The sequence below is a fragment of the Lepus europaeus genome, chromosome 19 (genome assembly GCF_033115175.1).
Source record: "Lepus europaeus isolate LE1 chromosome 19, mLepTim1.pri, whole genome shotgun sequence".
NCBI lineage: Eukaryota > Metazoa > Chordata > Mammalia > Lagomorpha > Leporidae > Lepus > Lepus europaeus.
In genome coordinates, this window is record NC_084845.1 from 55,158,604 (window position 1) to 55,178,916 (window position 20,313).

At 47.5% G+C, this 20,313-nt stretch overlaps 1 protein-coding gene across 2 annotated transcripts in view; it reads left to right on the top strand.

The window, feature by feature from the left end:
* Positions 1-20,313, top strand: part of TANGO6 (transport and golgi organization 6 homolog) — a 205,432-nt gene that overhangs the window by 30,738 nt on the left and 154,381 nt on the right. For both annotated transcript variants that reach the window (XM_062175871.1, XM_062175872.1), the window contains exons 8-11: positions 11,683-11,795; positions 13,048-13,224; positions 15,934-16,066; positions 18,504-18,695. In XM_062175871.1, the coding sequence (XP_062031855.1) occupies positions 11,683-11,795; positions 13,048-13,224; positions 15,934-16,066; positions 18,504-18,695 (615 nt within the window). The remainder of the gene's footprint in view (positions 1-11,682; positions 11,796-13,047; positions 13,225-15,933; positions 16,067-18,503; positions 18,696-20,313) is intronic.

The following is a 20,313-nucleotide window of genomic DNA, read 5'->3' on the forward strand; positions in this document are numbered from 1 at the left end:
AGGCCTTAAAATATGAGCACATTTGAGGACCGCACCCTCAGCCCTGTGAGTGGGGTCTGACGGTGGGCGAAGTCCCCAGGCTGGGCTGCTTCACACATGGCTGGGGTAGAGCATCGTGGTCAGGAGCGCTGTGCAGTGCTGGAGGAGGTGGCTCCGTCTGTGAGTGTCTGAGCAGGCCCTAGTGAAACCAGGATGAAAACTCAGCGTAGCATTTGTGCTTCGTCTGCATAAATATTTCTCACCTTCCTCTGCCTGGTAGAATTAGTTAAGCCCCCAAGGGGCCCTGTTGCTCAAGTGACCTTTAGGGCAGTGCTTCCCTGCCGTCCATCCTCTGACTCTGAGTGTTTGTGCCCCCTCTCTGCTAGGGGAGAAAGTACGGGGGTGCATGTTTGGCTGCAGATGTGGAAAGAGGCCCAGAGCACGCAGGGACTGCTTTTGGGACAGAGTGGGAGAATGCAATTCTTTTGTATTTATTGTTTTCCATTTATTTTACTTAACTCAAAACACAGAGAGACAGACAGAGATCTGCCCACTGCCTCATTCCCCAGCTGCCTGCAAAAGCTTGGAGCTGGGCCAGGCTGAATCCAGGGGCCAGTTATGCAGTTCATGTCTCCCAGGTGGTGGCATGGACCCAACCACTTGAACCGCCACCCACCGCCTCCCAGGTACACATTACAAGGAAGCTGGAGTTGGGAACAGAGCTGAGATTTCAGCCCAGCACTCAGATGTGGGATGCAGGTGTCCCAGTTAGCATCTAAAGCGCTGAACCAAATGCCTACCTCAGTTCTTTATTTGGACATTCTCTTGCCTTTATGAGCCCTGGCCAGGTTCTGATGCAGGAAAAATGCTTCGTTTTAGTATTCTTCACAGTCCTTGCCTAAGACTTCCTGAAAGCAGGAACGACCAGGAGATACTTAATGAGTTTATTTCTACAGTCTGATTTCCATTTTATCTCTCTGTTTCCAGATTCAGGAAATCTTGACTTTAATTATCCAAGTCTTTGCCCACATCAAATCTGAGCAAATTTCTAATTACAGTTACTCTGTCAGATTGGGCATTTGACTCCTCTTCCTGAATCTTTAATTAGTTTTACAGAGGGAGTTTAAATAATAGAATCTGGTACTGGAAGACCCTTTAGAAATGACTTAACGTAAGCCCTCCTGTTCTGAATAGACCTTACAGTCATCCCCTGTCTGAGAAGACCCGGTTCAGGGTACCCCCAAAGATTCCAAAATCCACAGTTGTGCATGTCCCTTGTAGAAAATAGCATCGTATTTGCTGGTAACCTATGTGTTCCTCTCATGAGAGCATGTTTTATTTATTTTTATTTTTTAAAGATTATTTATTTATTTGAAAAACAGTTACAGAGAGACAGAAAGGTCTTCCACCCACTGGTTCACTCCCCAGATGGCCACAATGGCTGGAGCTGCACTGATCGGAAGCCAGGAGCCAGCAGCTTCTTCTGGGTCTCCCATGTGGGTACAGGGGCCCAAAGTCTTGGGCCATCCTCTACTGCTTTCCCAGGCCATAGCAGAGAGCTGGATCGGAAGAGGAGCAGCTGGGACTCAAACTGGCACCCATATGGGATGCCGGCGCTTCAGGCGGTGGCTTTACCTGCTGTGCCACAGCACCAGCTCCAAGAGTGTGTCTTTAATCATCTCTATAATACTTAACAGTACCTAATACAAGGTAAATGGTATGTAAATGGACTTTTTGTTTCTAAAGATTTATTTATTGATTTGAAAGGCAGAGTTAGAGAGAGAGAAGGAGAGGCAGAGAGAGAGAGTTTTTCCATCTGCTGGTTCATTCCCCAGGTGGATGCAACAGCTGAAGCTTCGCCGATCCAAAGCCAGGAGCCAGGAGCTTCTTCCAGGACTCCCATGCAGGTGCAGGGGCCCAAGGACTTGGGCCATCTTCTACTGCTTTCCCAGGCCATAGCAGAGAGCTGGATGGGAAGTGGAGCAGCTGTGACTGGAACTGGTGCCCATATGGGATGTGGCACTGCAGGTGGTGGCTCTACCTGGTATACTACCGCACTGGCCCCATAAATGGACTTTTTAAGGACATTGTGTTTAGGAAATAATGACAAGGAAAAAAATCTGTATGTATTCAGTATGGATGTAATTTTAATTTTTTAAATCTATTTTATTTGAAAGAAAGAAAAAAATAACAGGGTAAGGGAGATCTCCCAGCCACTGTTGTACTCCCCAGATGCATGGGAGCCAGGAACTCCATTCAGATTCCTATGTGGGTAGCAGAGACCCAACTACTTGAGACATCACCTGTTGCCTCTCAGGGTGCACATTAGAAGGAAGCTGGGATCCAAAGCAGAGCTGGGACTGGAACCCAGGCCCCCCCACTATTGGATGCAATGTCCTAAGTGGTGTCTTAAACCATTGTGCCAAATACTCATTCCAATAGGTGTAATTTTGTTTTTTAAAGATTTATTTATTTACTTGAAAGTCAGAGTTACACAGAGAAGGAAAGGCAGAGAGAGGGTGGGGGTGGGGGATGTCTTTTATTCACTGGTTCACTCCCCAGTTGGCTGCAATGGCTGGAGCTGTGCCAATCCAAAGCCAGGAGCCAGGAGCTTCTTCCAGGTCTCCCACATGGGTGCAGGGGCCCAAGGACTTGGGTCATCTACTGCTTTCCCAGGCCACGGCAGAGAGCTGGATTGGAAGTGGAGCAGCCAGGACTCGAACTGGCGCCGCCATATGGGATGCTGGCACCACAAGCAGCGGTTTTACCCGCTATACCAGAGTGCCAGCCCCCCAACAGGTATCATTTAAAAAAATTTTTTTTTGAGGATTGGCCTTGTGGCACAATGGGTTAGTGCCACCAGCATCGCATATGAGCACCTAGTCCCAGCTCCCTGCTAATCGACCTGGGAAACCAGTGGAAGATGTTGCAAATGTTTGGGCCCCTACACCCACGTGGGAGACCCAACAGAGTTCCTGGCTCCTGGCTTTGGCCTGGTGCAACCCTGGCTATTGCAGCCATTTGGAGAATGAACCAGCAGATAGAAGATCTCTCTCTCTCTCTCTCTCTCTCACTTTGCCTTTGAAATAAATAAGTAAATCTTTAAAAAAAAAATACTTTTGGTACTTGGTTGGTTGAATCTGTGCATGTAGAACCTGTTGATAGAGAGGGCAACTGTACTTTTAAGAGCAGTTGTAGGTTACCCCCTGCCTGTAAACAGCCCCTGTGCTGTGGGTGGTGCATTTGTTACAGTTCATGAACCTACATAGACAGGTCAGGATCACCCGAGGGTCACGGTTTCTGTTATTGTTCACTCATTTTATAATAAAGGAAATAAAATCTGAACAGCTGAGTGACAGAGTTGACCAGGAACCAGTCCTTCCTTCTCTCTCTCTCTCTCTCTCTCTCACTCTCATATTTGCATCTGTGACAAACTTAATGCAAAAGGCTTTATAGTGAGAAGTCTCCCTTTTACCTTTGGCCCTCCCTAAGGAAATCATTCTTTCTGGAAATTTCCATCTATACCTGAACCGTGACCTTGAGTTACAGTCAAAGGAAATATCCTTCAAAGCAGCAGGGGCTGCAGGTTTTGGGTTTCCGACTGCTCCCCGGCCAGGGCTCTGGTGCAGAGTGCTGGGGAGTGCTGCACCTGTGAGCCATGCAGACCTGGTTCGGAACCTGGCTCCACGGCTGTTGTCAGTGTGAGACCAGGCAGGAGCGTCTGGTCAGGTTGTAGCACCTGTAGCACAGAAGTGCCCACAAAACTGTCAGTTGCCTTTTGGCTCAAGGAAACTTTTTTAAAAAAAGACTCATTTTGTGCAATATGTTCTGAAAGCATACACAGTCCAAAATACTTGCTATATTAGGTAACTTGCCTTGTTCTTTTTGTTCTCACAAGCCTTAAATACACCCAGCGAGTGCACGAGGAGTCCTGGAGCACTGCTGGCAGGGCTTGTTGGCATGCCTGAGAAGGCGGTGCTCGACTGTCGGCTTTAGTCGGGGTGATCAAGTGCCAGCCCGTGGGGACCTCCAGCGCGAGGATTCAGTCTGCTGGGTTCTGATAGGCTCCTCGTGCTTGTGTTTCTTTTTTTTCCTTTTCTTTCTTTTTTTTTTTTTTGACAGGCAGAGTGGACAGAGAGAGAGAGACAGAGAGAAAGGTCTTCCTTTTGCCATTGGTTCACCCTCCAATGGATCCGATGGCAGGAGCCAGGTGCTTCTCCTGGTCTCCCATGGGGTGCAGGGCCCAAGCACTTGGGCCATCCTCCATTGCACTCCCAGGCCACAGCAGAGAGCTGGCCTGGAAGAGGGGCAACCGGGACAGAATCCGGTGCCCCGACCGGGACTAGAACCCAGTGTGCCGGCACCGCAAGGCGGAGGATTAGCCTATTGAACCGCGGCGCCGGCCGTGCTTGTGTTTCTACACGTGCACTTCCTGTGAAAGACAAGGAAGAAGACAATGCCACCCACAGTAGCATCAAAACTAATAAAGTACTTAGAAATAAATTCAGCATTTTCAGAGCTTATAGTGTACAGAATGTTTTAGCATGGATTATCTTACTTGGTCCTTATACCAAACGCTTAATGCTTACATTATACATGAGAAAACTGAGACTGAAATTGATCTAAATGCTGTATCTGTGTTCACTCTCTCAGTGTGTGCTTTTGGGTAATCACAGTGGTGCCAGAGACAAAACCCACAGCCCCGTTACCTGCTTCCTGACTTCCTGGTGCTCCCCTGCCCCCTCCATGGGGATCTCCAAGGGACACACTTAGCAAAGCACTGGAGTCTATGACATGAGAGGTGGTGTGCGTGAGGACTCCTTTCTGTTTTATTTGCTGTGAAGCAGAAACCATGTTTACCTCTTTTTTTTTTTTTTTTAAAGATTTATTTTATTTATTTGAAGGTGTTACAGAGAGAGACAGAGAGAGTCCTTCCATGCACTGATTCATTCCCCAGATGGCTTTAATGGTTGGAACTGGGCTGATCTGAAGCCAGGAGCTAAGAGCTTCTTCCAGGTCTCCCACATGGGTGCCAGGGCCCAAGCACTTGGGGGATCTTCCGCTGCTTTTCCAGGCCATTAGCAGAGAGCTGGATTGGAAATGGAGCAGCCAGGACCTGACCTGGATGACCCGCTACACCACAGCGCCAGCCCCCTCCCGCCCCACGTTTATTCCTCATACTTAGGACCATTGCGATTCCTCTCTTTTCTTTCATTGGAAGGTTAAATCTCCGGTTAACCCTTCCAGAGCCACCCCATCCTCCAGCTGTTGGTGACAGATGCTGAGTGAGCCAGTGTGGAGTCCAGCGTTCCTTTGTTCACTCTGCTGTCCCTGCCATGGCTGCAGTCCACGGGTCCTATTCAGTTGGCACTGACCGAATAGTCTCTAACTTCAGCGTTAACAACCATGGCAAAAAAGGAAATGAGGGATTGTGACTTTCCGCGGGAATAGAGAAAATGAACAGCAGTCTACTTTGTTCATTCATTTTTAATAATAGATTTATTTATTTGACAGGCAGAGTGACAGAGAGGGACAGAGATACCTTCTATCCGCTGGTTCACTCCTCAATGGCTACAATGATCAGAGCTGGTTCAGGCCTAAGCCAAGATTCTGGAACTCCATCCAGGTCTTCCAAGTGGATGAGAGGGTCCCAGGTAGATGGGCCACGTCATGCTACCTTCCCAGGGCTGTTAGCAAGGAGCTGGCTTAGAAGCAGAGAACCCACATTCTGATGTGGGCTGCCGGCATCACAACACCAGCCCCTCACTTATCTGTTTGCTTCAGTTAGTCACAAAGACATTTTCCAAGCACGTGCTGAATGCCAGATACTTGGCCATGTTTGCAGATGTGGAAGTGGTTAAGACCCAGCGGCATCCTAGTGTGGTAGACAAAGGGTTACCGTAGCATGTGACCCAGAGTTGAGAATATCTAGAAACGTGAATCCGCCACTTGTGGTAGGGTAGCCCTCTAAACGTAAATGAAGGGTTGTCGGGCTTAACCGCAGACGCCTCGTCTCGAGGCTGGATCTCTGAAGGAAAGCCAAGGTGCAGTGAGCGTGGAAAGCAGAGATTCCCAGAGGGGAACGAGGAAATCCCCAGACTGCCGCTGGGGCCCTTGGTCCCAGCCCGTGTCCCTGTCTAATCTGCCCAGAGCCGGCGTGGTTTTCACAGATCGTCACTGGCCTCTTGTTTTGCCGCTCAGGTTTTCCTACGTGCAGGGAAGAGCGTCGAAAGGTGCAGAAGTCCAGTTAGAAAGCAGCCGTCCAATTACCCTTAGGGAGGCTTTTTCACACCACACAGTGGAAGTGGCACCTCTGTGTCTGGCTCTCCCATTCCTGCCTCAGCTTTTCCATCTCTTGGCGCTTTGCTTGGTAATCCCCAGTTGCACAAATGCCTTTTACCTGGTGGGAAGAGAGAGCACGTGAGGAAGAGTAGACGTTTGTTACCTCCTAATCAAGGTGAAGGTTCAGTTGTCTCAATTTTTTGTCTTTTTTTTTTTTTTTTTTGAGGGCACTTTTTCTTTCCCCAGAGAAACCTTTTATTTAAGGAATACAACCTGCATGCATTTCATAAATACAACTTTAGGAACAGAGTGATTCTTCCCATCTTATCCGCCCTCCCGCCCACTCCTCTTTTTTCAAGTAGTCTCACCACTTAATAACTGAGCTACTGAGAGGGCATGAAGAAAATGAGCAACCTACAGTCAAGTCAGAGTGATTGATTGGACTAGTGAGCGGTCCAGCCTCATCACGGAGGTGAGGGAACTGAGACCCCGACGAGTCCACTGATTCCTGTGAAGTCACGCAGCTGGGTAGCGGGAGAATTTACAGAGCGCCCTGTGTGAGGCATAGCCAACAGTTACGCTGTTTAGAACAGTAACTTCTGGGGCCAGCGCTGTGGCATAGTAGGTTAAGCATCTGCGTGCAACACCAATATCCCATATGGGCACTGGTTTGAGTCCCAGTGCTCCACTTCTGATCCAGTTTACTGCTGACGGCCTAGGAAAGCAGTGGAAGATAGTCCAAGTGCTTGGACCACTGCACCCATGTAGGAGACCCGGAAGAAGCTCTTGGCTACGGATTGGTCCAGCTCTGGCTGTTTTGGCCATTTGGGGAGTGACCCAGCAGATGGAAGACCTTTCTGTCTCTCCTTCTCTCTGTAACTATGCAAATAAGTAAATAAATAAACAAGTAAACAAATCCTTAAAATAGGAAACTTCCCATGATACATTTCTTACTCAGGAAGGCTTTTTACCATGGGTAGAAATAATACATGAAGCATTTGGGTTGATCTAATTCCACCTCCAGGTAAGCAGGGAAGGTCCCCAATTAAAAAGCGATTGCATGATGATGGCTTAAGTACTTTGGTCTCTACCACTCACATGGGAGACTTGGGTGGAGATCCTGGGTCCTGGCTTCTGTGTAGCCCTACCTCAGCCATTGAGGGCATTTGGGGAATGATCCAACAGATGGAAGATATCTGTCTGTTTTTCATATAAAATGAGAGTAAATGAGTAAATACAGAAAGAGTACTGTTCAAGGGGGTTCTGCAGTACCCAGATGTCAGAGCTCGGTGTTGGGGCAGGAGGGCTCACCTAGTGTGTGGGTACTGCTTCCTCAGTCAGTACTGTCACCAGCTGGTGTAGTGGGTGCTGTTGCTTGTCTTTCATCTACAGAATACAGTCTGCTCGGGAGCGTGCATAGCAGCCTCTGAGGCAAATAAAAAATACTGGATTTTGATTATGTATAGATGAGCAGTCAAACCTTGAAAATCAGATCCCCTTCAAGGAAGCAGATTTGGGCTCAGTGCAAGGAAGAATGGAGTGCTGGTGTTGGAAGGGAGGTGACAGTTGTGTCTGTGTCAAGCAAGAGACCCTTGAATTTCCTTGAGGGACAGCAGAAAAATTCATGTGTCAGGGGCCAGAGCCATGTCATAGCAGGTAAAGCCGCCATCTACAGCACCAGCATCCCATATAGGAGCCAGTTTGAGTCCCGGCTGCTCCACTTCAAATCCAGCTCCTTGCTAATGTGCCTGGGAAAGCAGCAGAGGTTGGCCCAAGTGCTTGGACCCCTGCACTAACATGGGAGACCTAGAAGAAGCTGTTGGCTCCTGGCTTCGTATCGGTCCAGCTCGGACTGTTGTGGTCATTTAGGGAGTGAACCAGCGGATGGAAGAGCTGTTTCTGTCCCTCCTTATCTCTCTAACTCTCCCTTTCAAATAAATAAATAAATCTTTTTTTTTTTAAATTAATGTATCAGACTGAGCCAAAAGGAGACCTTATCTCTAAATCTTTCCATTTAAGAAAAATACCACTTCTGTGTTCCTGTTTGTGAACTTAAGGAGTTGATGGGATTATTATTTTTTTTTTTTAAGATTTATTCTATTTATTTTGAAAGTGTTACAGAGAGAGGTAAAGAGAGAGGTCTTCTATTTGCTGGTTTACTCTTCAAATTGCCACAACAGCTGGAGCTGAGCCCATCCAAAGCCAGGAGCCAGGAGCTTCCTCTGGGTCTCTATGGGTGCAGGGGCCCAAGGACTTGGGCCATCCTCTGCTGCTTTCTCAGGCACATTAGCAGGGAGCTGGATCGGAAGTGGAGCAACCGGGACTTGAACCAGTGCCCATATAGGATTCTGTTGCTGCAGGCCCGGACTTTAACCTGCTGTGCCACAGTGCTGGACTGATGGGGTTAATTCTTAATTTTTCTCTTTTTCCTCCTCCATATTCTTCCCTTCATTGTTGCCACTTCAGCCTTACTGTTCTTCAGAGAACTTGGAACGACCCTGTCATATGTGGTTGTTTCCCACTGAATTGTAGGCTCCTGCGAAGCAGACACCTTGTTCCCCACCACTGTATGTAACTGGCGCTCAGTGACCATCTGGCGAGCCTTTACCTAAAACTAAATCATATGTATGTACAGATAACTGTACGTTTCTTTCTAAAGACACAAATAGTATTTTTCCTTGTTTTAAAAAAACGCAGAAACGTGTGGGAAAAAAGGAGAATCAAAATGGCAGAATGTATCCACAGCAGTATATACCCTGAGAAATCTGCTTAATTCAGTTCATCTCAAAGTTTGAGGCTCTTTGGCTCTGCCAAGCCAGTAAATAATGGAGATTTAATTCCATCTGGCTTTTGTTGATTGTTTTTTTTTTTTGTTTGTACTCATACAGAAGATGCTGGTAAGACAGGATGGCTCCACAGGGATTACCTCTGAGAACACAGGGTCCCGAGCAGAACAATAGGCCACTCGCTATCTGGGGGCATCTCTCCCACCTCCTGTAATTGGCCGTATCATAACGAGGCTGCGAGGCTGCACGCTACCTCCGAAGGCTGCCGGGGAAGGCACTTCATTAGGCTGGGCTTATGGAGATTAGATCATGCACAGGAAGCTGCCTGCTTGGTTATCAGGCTCCACAGAGGAGTCGGGAGGCTTAAGGAGGGGGAAAACGTAGGGTTGATTTAAAGAGACAGGGCTTGCGGGAAAAGCACAGAAAATTTCCCAGGCTGGAGGGGCACCTCGCTGACCCGTAGCTTCCCTTAAGCAGCACTGACTCCAGCCTCGCTGCTGCTTCTGTAGATAAGGGCCTCTTGCAGCCTCCCTCCTTTCTTCTTTACAGTAGGGCTGCTCATACCACGTCAGATTGTTACAGTTTTAATGAGCCGACTCTTAGGTGTGGTACCATACCTGGAAGGTTAAAAAAAATTCTAGTGTAGTTCATGCAACTGATTCTAAAAATGTAATTGTTCCAGTTCCTCTTTTTTTTTTCTTTTATTATCATTGTCATTGTGCTATCAAACTTTAATTGATTTATCATAGCAGAATCACACTTTGAAATCCTATTGTGTTTGGATTTTTAAATAACATTTTGCACTTCTTTAAATACTTTAAATTATCCTCCCTGAATTATTCCTGTAATTGGTTTGCTTGTTTTATTCTTTGTGTTACATCAGAGGTAATCTGAGGGATAACGTCTCTAATTCATTTTTATATTTCAGTGCCTAGGACATTGGTCTGAGCCCAGTGAGTGTTCAGTAAAAGTTTACTGAGTACCTTTGTGCTAGCCTTATTGCAAGGTTCAGCTAAAATATGTAACACAATCTTTGTTCATCCAAGTCAGCATGCTCACCTGTTTAACCATGTAAAGCCAGTGTAGATCTAGGTGTGTATTGTAATGTCTTTGAAAATGTATTGAATTGGAGCAAAGAGGGCATGCCTGTGTGGTGGTCCTAAGAGTGGTGATTCTGGGGACAGGCATTTGGCACAGCAGTTAAGACACTGCTTAGGACGCCTGTATCCCATATTGGAGGGCCTGGATTCTGGTCCTGGCTCTGCTTCCAATTCCAGCTTCCTGCTAATGCACACCCTGGGGAGCAGCACATGATGGCTAAGGTTCTTGGATCCCTGCCATCCACATGGGAGACTTAGATTGAGTTCCTGGCTTTGGCTGCTCAGCTCTGGTTGGTGAGGGCATTTTGAGAGTAAGGCGGTGTTTGGGAGATCCCTATCTATCTCTTTCTGCCTTTCAAATAAATCGAATACATAAATTTAAAAATTTTAGGGGTTGGCGTTATAGTGTAGCAGGTAAGGCTGCCAGCTATGACACTGCCATTCCTTATGAGTGCTGGTTTGAGTCCTGGCTGCTCTACTTCTGATCCAGCTCCCTGCTAATGGCTTGGGAAAAGTAGTGGAGGATGGCTCAAGTCCCTGGGACCCTGCCACCCGTATAGGAGACCTGGAAGAAGTTCCTGGCCCAATGGGGCCAGCATGGTGATGCACTAGGTTAATCCTCCGCCTGCAGCACCGGCATCCCATATGGGTGCTGGGCTCTAGTCCTGGTTGCTCCTCTTCCAGTCCAGCTCTCTGCTGTGGCCCAGGAGGGCAATGGAGGATGGCCCAAGTGCTTGGGCCCCTGCACCCACATGGGAGACCAGGAAGAAGCACCTGGTTCCTGGCTTCGGATTGGCGCAGCTCCGGCCATTGCAGCCATTTGGGGGGTGAACCAACGGAAGGAAGACCTTTCTCTCTGTCTCTCTCTCTCACTGTCTGTAACTCTACTTGTCAAATAAATAAATAAAAAAAAGTTCCTGGCCCCTGGCTTCAGCTTGGCCCAGCCTCAGCCATTGCGGCCATCTGGGGGATGAACCAGTGGATGAGAGATGTCCCTCTCTCTCTCTCTGTATCTCTAGCTTTCTAATGGATCAATAAATAAATGTAAAAATATTTTTTGAATAAGGAAAAAAGAGTGATAAATCTAGAATAAGCTATGTTGGGAGTTTTATTTCATTTTCAAATCTAGTTTTAAATTTTTCTCTTTGATGCTAATTGTTAGTTCCTATCACAGGGCCTTTAGCCATGGGACAGTTAGTGTAAAGCTGAATAATAAACAGATTAGGAGATTCAGTGGTAGACAAAAGTAGCAAAGAAGGAGATCAGAAAATGGGTTTCTTTGCTCATCTAATTGGCGGTTCTTTTGGTTGTACACTTGCAAGGGTGCTGTGGTCTTTGTCTCTGGGTTCCAGCCCATCTACCAGTCTCAGATGGTTTCATGGCCACACCTGAGCACAACCTCAGAGCTAAAGTTGTGTGCCTTAGGGTGAGATAGCTGGCTGAGGACGACGCTGAGCCCTGCCAGGTGTCTGGTGTTTGGTTCCCGTTGTCGGGCCTTGCAGTGCAGGCCTTTCTCACTGTGTCCTCTCTCCTAGGTGTACGTGGTCAGGAATGAACCTCTGACCGTGCTGCTGGATGCCCTGCTTCCGGTCCTGGGAGTGCTCTTTTCTCTCTACTGTTTTACAAAGCAGAGTGTGTCTCACATAAGGTGAGCGATGAAGAGAACCTGCTAGAAGTAGCCTCTTCCTTGTTTATGGTGCTACTGTTATTTCCTTCCAATGTCAGGAAGACATCGGGCCCCTCTTGCTCTGCTCATGTAGAAAAGAGAGACTTCTGCTGATGCGGTCTCTGCGTCCCTGGGTAAACCTGGCCCCTGTTTGATCAGAGAGAAGCACTGCGGATACATGTCTAGGAAGGAGGAAGCAGGGTGGGTCCTAGGGCCTCATGGGATAAGAAAATGCGTTGCAGAGACCCAGATGTGAGGGTGGCACTTTGTAAGTTAGCCTGGGCTTTGGTGGTAGTGAGGCAGAGGGTTGTTTACATAGATGGGATTTCTTAGGCATCCATAAGATGCTCTTTTGTGTTAGAATTTCAGTAGGACTCACTTTGCACCAGCTGGATTTTCCTAGTCATTTTTGTTGTTTCTTCCACCTGGTAAATCCGTACAGAACTCTGAGTTTTGATGTTTGGAAGTAGTCCCGTGTCACCTGATGTGTGATGTGGAAATAGTACCTTTGTCACTAGACCATGCACTAGACATGCATTCCAGTGTTCAGCTCTGCCCTGGCAAGCAGCAAGCACAGTAAGCGGGGGCGTCCTTGTCACCATGGCGCATGGTGAGGAGGACGCCCGGATTGGCGCAGTATTCAAGGCTTCCCTTGCAGAGCCTTTGGCTTCTCCGTGCGTCGTTGCAGCTGCGGTGACAGTGACAGATAAGAGAGTGTATGTAGCGGGGGCTGTCCGTGCAGTGACTCCTGTTTTAAACCCTGGGTCCTGCCAGCACCGTGAGATCCTCATCAGATACCAGCAGGACGGATACAGACACCGATTCTCTGCTGAGATACAAGGGGATGAGGAATTAGAAGTATCTTGTTGCTGTGCTGTTTCTTAGTCCTGCTGGTGGTAGATGGTTCCCTTGAGTATCAGCTTTCTTATACAGTAACTGATCCAAAGGCAGTGGTACATTTGGAATTACTTTAAAAAAAAAAAAAAACCACATAGGGCTCATGTGGCATATCAGGGTTGCTTCTAGAGCCAAGTGGTTCCTGAATGTTAGGGTATTCGCGTTCTGAAATTCACAGGAAGTGTGCGTCCCACTCCCGCGTCCCAGCAGCACTAGGTGATGGTGCCAGCGTTTAGGACGCAGCGGGACCTGACAGCCTTTCTTTCTTTGTTCATGCTGGTTTGTTCCATGCACAGAGTAACATGACAAGCTCATTCATAGCTGCTTTTCCTGCCAGGTCACTTTGCCAAGAGATCTTATTATGGATTCTGGGGAAGCTGGAGAGGAAGAAGGCGGTTGCCAGTCTGAAAGGCTTGGCAGGCCTGGACAGCGCTGCACCCTCGCTCCACTCTCTGTGTCGGTTCAGAGCTGCCGCGCAAGGTGGCATTGAGATTACCGTCAAGGAGCCCCCTAGGTGAGTCCAGATTTTGTTCTACCTAAAAGGCCTTTCTCAGCCACTAAGGGGCGCTGAGAGAAAAGAAACTAGCGACTCAAGGGCCTGAAGTGTGTGCTATTTATAGTCTCTAAAGGAAATGTGAGCCTTAAATCATCCTCCAAGTTTTTCTCTCCCCCTTCCAAGATCAAGCTAATAGTCGGCGCAGTTGACCGGGGCCTCGCAGTTCTGTGTGACAACAGACTCGCTCCCTTCACTGAGCTGCTGCCGGTGCGTCACAGCAAAGGGTGGCACGTGTTCACCGCCAGCAGCACAGTAATCCCACCCTCTCTCTGACTCTCACAGTAATCTGTGTGTGTGTTCACCAGCATACGTATTCCTAAGGGACATTGTCCCACGGCTGTCTTTTTACTTTTTGTTTTAAAGATGTTTTATTTGATAGAGTAACAAGAGGGAGAAGGAGAGACAAAGATCTTCCATCTTATGGTTCATTCCCCAAATGCCTGCAACAGCTAGGGCTGGGCCAGGCTGAAGCCAGGAGCCTGGAACCCCATCCAGGTCTCCTACGTGGGAGGTGGGTAACTGACAGCCTCGAGCCCTCAGCTGCTGTCTGCCAGGGTGTGCGTTAGCAGCAAGTCAGGTCGCCGGCAGTGCAGCCAGGACAAGAGCCTGCGCTCCAGGATGGCACGCAGCTTACGCTGCCGGGCCACACACCCACCCTAATGACAGGCTTTTGTGGTAGTTGGATGAGGGAGCTTTGTTTCTCATGGGGATTGATTAGAAATGCTTGGTACATATTAGTAGATTGTGCACTTATTTCTCCAACATCTTACATGTGTGTGTGTTTTAACTTCTCTCCACTTTCTGGGTGATCTGTGCAGGATGTTATTATCTCACAATGTAAGTTTCTGTTCATCAGAATCCATGTAGTACTTAACTGGTGGCAGCCACCCTGTGTAGATTTCATATCATATTCAAAATGCTGCTGTTTATTGAGGTATTTCAGCTCAATTTTCTATTCCTGGTAACCTTGGTAAAGTTTTAGAATACTCTCTCAATATGATGGGCTTGAAGAAAATAGAAAAATGCATAGATTATACACAGAATTATCAGTGCAAGCTCAAGCTACTAATTTACTTTAAATTATTGAGTATTAGTAAGTTGTAGTTGTAACTATGTGTATAGACAAAAAGTTTTAATTTTTTAAATATTCATTTAAAACAGTTTTTATTTGGGACTAATTTAGGGGCAGTATAGAGATTTTCCTTAGGAATTGTAATGCATTGAAATGTTCTCGAGGCTCTCGTGTACTTAGTGCACATGTGTGAGCGTTGATGATTCTTGGGGTGAGCATTTGGCACAGCACCTAAGACCCACATCCCCACATCACAGTGCCTGGGGTTGAGTTCCACCTCCACTTCCTATCCAGCTTCCTGCTAATGTACACTTTGGGAGGCAGCAAATGGTGGCTCACGTACTTGGATCCCTGCCACCCACGTGCGAGACCTATAAGGAGTTCCTAGCTCCTGGCTTCAGCTTGGCCCAGCCCTGGCTGTTGCAGGCATTTGGGGAGTGAACCAGAGGTTGGAAGATCTCTCTCTCTGTCTCTCTCTGTCTTTGTACCTTTCAAATAAAGTGAAAATAAGTAAATAAAAACTTTTTAAACAATGTTGCGGGCCTTCTATGATCTGGCCTCACCTTGCAGCCTTTTCTTTCTCCACTGTCTACAAATTATACTTTAATTCCTCTTTGCTTTTGCAACTTAAGAAATCATTGTACCAGCCAGCATCTGGTACAGTGGTTGAGACCCCCCGTCCCATATTGGGGGGCCTGGGCTTGAGTCCTGGCTTTGCTTCTGCTTCCAGCTCCCCACTAATATGCACCCGAAGGCAGCAGGTGATGACTGAAGTACTTGGGTCCCTCCGGCCCACTAGGGAGACCCAGATTGAGCTTCAGCCTAGCCTGGCTCCTGTTGTTGCAGGCCTCTGGGAGAGGAGTGATCCAGCAGAAGGGGAGATCTCTGTCTCCATCTTTCCCTGGCTTGAAAATAAACAAAAATTTTTTAAAAATGAAAAAAAATTGTTTAAGATACAACAGCGGGGCTGGCGCTGTGGCGTAGCAGGTAAAGGTGCTGCCTGCAGTGCTGGCAGCCCATATGGGCGCTGGTGTGAGTCCTGGCTGCTCCACTTCTGATCCAGTTCCCTGCTGTGGCCTGGGAAAGCAGTAGAAGACAGCCCAAGTCCTTGGGCCCCTGCACCCTCATGGGAGACCCAGAAGCTCCTGGCTCCTGGCTCCGGATCAGCTCAGCTCTGGCCATTGCAGTCATTTGGGGAGTGAACCAGCGGATGGAAGATCTCTCTCTGTCTCTCTGGCTCTACATCTCTCTGTAACTCTGTCTTTTAAATAAATAAAATAAATCTTTTAAATAAAAAGATACAATAGGAATCCTTTAAGAGTGATTCTTTAACATGTGAAGCCACTTCCTTCATGAATCTTTTCCTATTTGAGCAAATGACCATACAGGATGTAGCAGCCCAGATTCCGAGAATAAATATTTGACTTTTTTCTAGCTTGGAGGAATAGGAAATAAGTTACACACATTTTTTGAGATCTTTCTAATGATTAACTGGAACGTGAAGTAGCTTGTTCCTTTTGAAGATTATTATGAGGTTTAAAGAAAAATATGATCTGTGGTGCCGTTGCCAAGATGACTCTCACCCTGCTTTGCAGTGAGGAAGATGATGATGAAGCCCTGTTCCAGAAGGTGTCCTCCGAGCAGAGCCAGGTGGAGCATCTCGGGGACCTGCTGTCCCACTGCCAGGAGAGTGGATTGGCGGGAGACTTCTTCATCTTCTGTCTGAAGGTGAGAACTGCACAGAGTCCGTGGGCAGCTTTGCTGCGGGGTGGTTCCTGCCAGACCCTGGGCTTTCCAGGGATTCAGAATTCAGGCTCCTGAAATTCAGGTCCTGGTTTAGGGAAAATGATCAGAGGCATAAAGGCAATTTCTTTTTTTACCTTTGGCTTGGTAAAAAGAAGAGGCTTCAGTAGAATGCTGTGCTCTGACTCCTTTCCCAGGTAATCAGCACTGGCATTTTAGAGATGAACAAAGCAGAATTATTGATGTGCGAAAGGGTTAATCTTTGTTCAGTGTTGACACTAAGAACTCGTTTGAAGTTAATAGCAGGTTTTACAGCTATAGAGTAATCCCTTATCCTTTCTGCCTGTTGTTCTGTCAGGTATTTGGAAGGGGGATTTAGCAGTTTTGTCTCCCTCGCTTCACTTTGTAGCTACCTGAAAGCTTTTCCCTGTTTCTTAAGGCCAGTGGCCGGGCTTCCTTTTGCTGTCATCTCTGGTAGCAGCTCGTACCTGTAAGGTCATCAGTGCCCGATATCATCAGCCCGAGACCACTCGTACCTGTAAGGTCATCAGTGCCCGATATCATCAGCCCGAGACCACTCGTACCTGTAAGGTCATCAGTGCCTGATATCATCAGCCCAACCCGATAGCTCTGCCTTCTTCTTTCCCCCTTGGTAAAATATCTGAGAGAATCAGCTGCAGAGTTCAAGGTTGGTGTGGGGGTGTGGCACGTAAGGAGGAAACCAAGGCTAACATCCCTGTGTCTTAAAGTCATGGGACGCGTTTTTGATGCTTTCTTGCCTCCTGTGGTCACATCCATTCCCATGCCGAGCCTCCCATTCCAAACAGCATTCCAAAGAAATGTGCATTTAGTTGTATACCTTAAAAAATTTTGTTTAGGGGCCAGCGCTGTGGTGTAGCAGGTAAAGCCACAGCCTGCAGTGCCGGCATCCCATGTGGGTGCTGGTTGGAGTCCTGGCTGCTCCACTTCTGATCCAGCTCTCTGCTATGGCCTGGGAAAGCAGTAGAAGATGGCCCAAGTGCTTGGGCCCCTGCACCCACATGGGAGACCTGAAGAAGCTCCTGGCTCCTGGCTTTGGATCAGCACAGCTCTGTCCTCTGAGGCCAGTTGGGGAGTGAACCAGCAGATGGAAGACTTCTCTATCTCCCTCTCCCTCTCCTTCTCTCTGTGTGTAACTCTGCCTTTCAAATAAATAATAAATCTTAAAAAAAAAAAGTTGTTTAAAAAACAAATAAATCAAAGTGCTTTGCTCTAAACCAGGGTCTCTGCTTTGGTGCTAGTGGCATTTTTTTTTTTTTTTTTGAAAGAGTTACAGAGAGAGGTAGAGCAGGAGAGAGAAAGCGAGAGGTCTTCCATTCAGCTGGTTCACTCCCCAAATGACTGCAACAGCCAGAGCTGAGCTGATCCAAAGCCAGGAGCCAGGAGCTTCTTCTGGTTCTCCCACGTGGGTGCAGGGGCCCAAGGACTTGGGCCATCTTCCGCTGCCTTCCCAGGCCATAGCAGAGAGCTGGATTGGAAGAGGAGCAGCTGGATCTTGAACTGGTGCCCATATGGGAAGCCAGCGCTGCAGGCTGGGGCTTTAACCCACTGCACCACAGCATTGGCCCTGGTGCTATCGACATCTTGAGCCAAATGGCTGTCCAGTTTGCTGTAGCATTTGGCAGCATCCTTGACCTCTGCCCACTAATGCATGCATCACCCCAATTGTGACAGCCGAAGATGTCCCTAGACATTGTGCAGCGCCCCTGGGTAGCACAATTGCTCAGACACAGCTGAGCACCCGTGCTCCAGGCTGGCTGTCACTTGGGTAAAGCATGAATTGGTTGAGAACTTAAGGTTTTGTCTTCCCAAGGAAGTTTTCAGCATCGATGCATAGGTGAAAAGCCAGCAGGACCCACAATAAGAAATCGTCTCTTAGTAGCTCAGTTCTGAATGTCGTATCAGGAGAGAGCTGTGGTGCTGGAGTTGTCTGCTGGTCTGTAACAGGAGCCAGAGGTGTTACACGGCAAGGGAGGCAGTAGAGATGGTAAAATACTGCTAAGAGAAGTAGTCCGCTGAGCTGGTTCTTTGCGTGTGTGTGTGTGTTTTATTAACAATATGTTAAGATTTCATAGACATAGTATTGTACATGGTATCCCACATCTTACTTTTTTCACTTAACACTTTGAGATATCTATCTCTGCAGATAGCCATACGGAGCTAGTTTGTTTGTTTTAACTGTTGTGATAGAATAAGTCTTGCACAATTTATTTGCTCTCTTATTGCTAGACATTTTAGGTTGTCTCCAACGTTTGGCAGTTTTAAATGATGCTGTCACATAGATTGCTTGTTTAAATATGTTATTTCAGTTTACCGGCTATGTTGGTGAAGCCCTCGGTCTCACTGGGGTTTCTGCACTTTTTCTTCTCTCTTGTGCTTGTAGGAGCTGACCCACGTGGCAGTGGAAAGTGAAGCAGAGTTCAAAGCCAGGACCTTCTGCGGCCAGAGCCTCTTGGAATTAGAGCGACACCGGACTCTCCTTGTGGAAGGCCAGGAGCGGAGGCTGCTGGTCCTGCAGCTGGTGGCTGTTCTGTGCGAGAGGATGTCCGAACAGATATTCACCAACATCACGCAGGTCAGTGGCCGCCACGCTCTGGAAGCAGCCTGGCGGTGCTTGCCTATTTTGGTTTCTTTACATTCCTTCCAAAACAGTGTTCAGAAATGTTGCTCCGAGTGTGATTTGGTGACACCTGCTGGGATGCTGGTTAAACATGCAAGTTCCTGAGTCCACACTTGGCCAGCGGAAGCTGAGACTTCCCTGGGTCCTGGGAACCCGCGTGCTGAACGTGCTGCCAAGGTGACTGGCGTGCACAGGCAACTTGGGGAACTGCTTTACATTTTTATGTCGTGTTGTTATGTTCCATGGTTTTCAACTTTAGGGCACAGATGAAAGTCTCAGGTATCTTTTCTAAAATATTAACACTCAGCCTACTCTTAGAGATTCTGAGGTAGTATGCCTGTATGACAGCCTGGCATCTTTTTAAATGTTGTTTTCTTTGTTTATTTCCATTAAGTTGAAAAACAGAGTGACAGAGACAGAAAGAGAAATCTGGTGCAGGGGGAGGATGGGTATGGTAGGAGGAATCACTGTTTTCCTATAGATGTACTCATGAAATTTATGTTCATTAAACAAAAGGTTATAAAGAGAGAGAAATCCATCTTCCATCTGCTGCTTCACTCCCCAAACGCCTGCAGTAGCTAGGGCTGGGCCAGGCCAAGGCCAGAAGCCAGACACTCCCTCCTGGTCTCCCACGTGGGTGGCAGGGGTGCAAGGACTTGAGGCATCATCTCCTGCCTCCCGGGCACATGAGCAGGAAGCTGGTTTGGAAGCAGAATAATGACAACTTAACTTGCTGTGCCACAGTACCTGTCCCATTCTTTTTTGTTTTTTTTTAGTTCTGTTGATGATTCTAATGTATATCAAAGGTTGAGAATGATTAAAACCTCAAATTTGCAAAAAAAAAAAAAACAAAAAAACCTTGAATTTTGTGGCTTCTTGGCCTCAGCTTATCTCCACAAGATCCTGTAAACTTTAAAGCTATTTTTAAAAAATGCTTTCAGAGTCGTGTAACCGTGCAAATCAGAGCCCGAATTTTACTGATGCAGACATTATTTTTCCCACCTTTAAAAAATATAGGAAACAGAGGTGGGCGTTTGGCTCAGCGATTCAGATGCCTACATCCCATATTGGGGTACCGTAGTTCAACTCCCCACTCTGCTTTTAATCCAGCTTCCCGCCAATGCAGACCCTGGGAGACAGTGCTGATGGCTCAAGTAATCGGGTCCCTGTCACCCACAGGCGAGACCTAGATTGGGTTCCCGGCTCCTGGCTTTGGCCTGGCCCAGCCCCGGCTGCTGCAGGCACTTGAAGAATGAATCAGTGGTGGAAGCTCTCTTTTTCTCTCACTTGTTCTCTTTCTGTCTGTCGCCCTTTCAAAATAAATAAATAAATAAATAAATCAAAATAAATAAATTAAAGGACAAAGTAGGAGACAAACAATAAGAAAGCACAGTTGCCCTGTTTTGCCACTTTACAGACAACTGCTGCCTGGGTGGCGGCATGTCGGCGCAAGACGGCCTGAGTGCTGCACTTAGCTCTGATCCCCCGGCTCTTGGTGCCGGCGTCCTTGCCGCCTGCCTTTGGCGTTGCTAAGCAGCATTTCGCTGTCACTCCTGCTGAGAACACGTGCGGC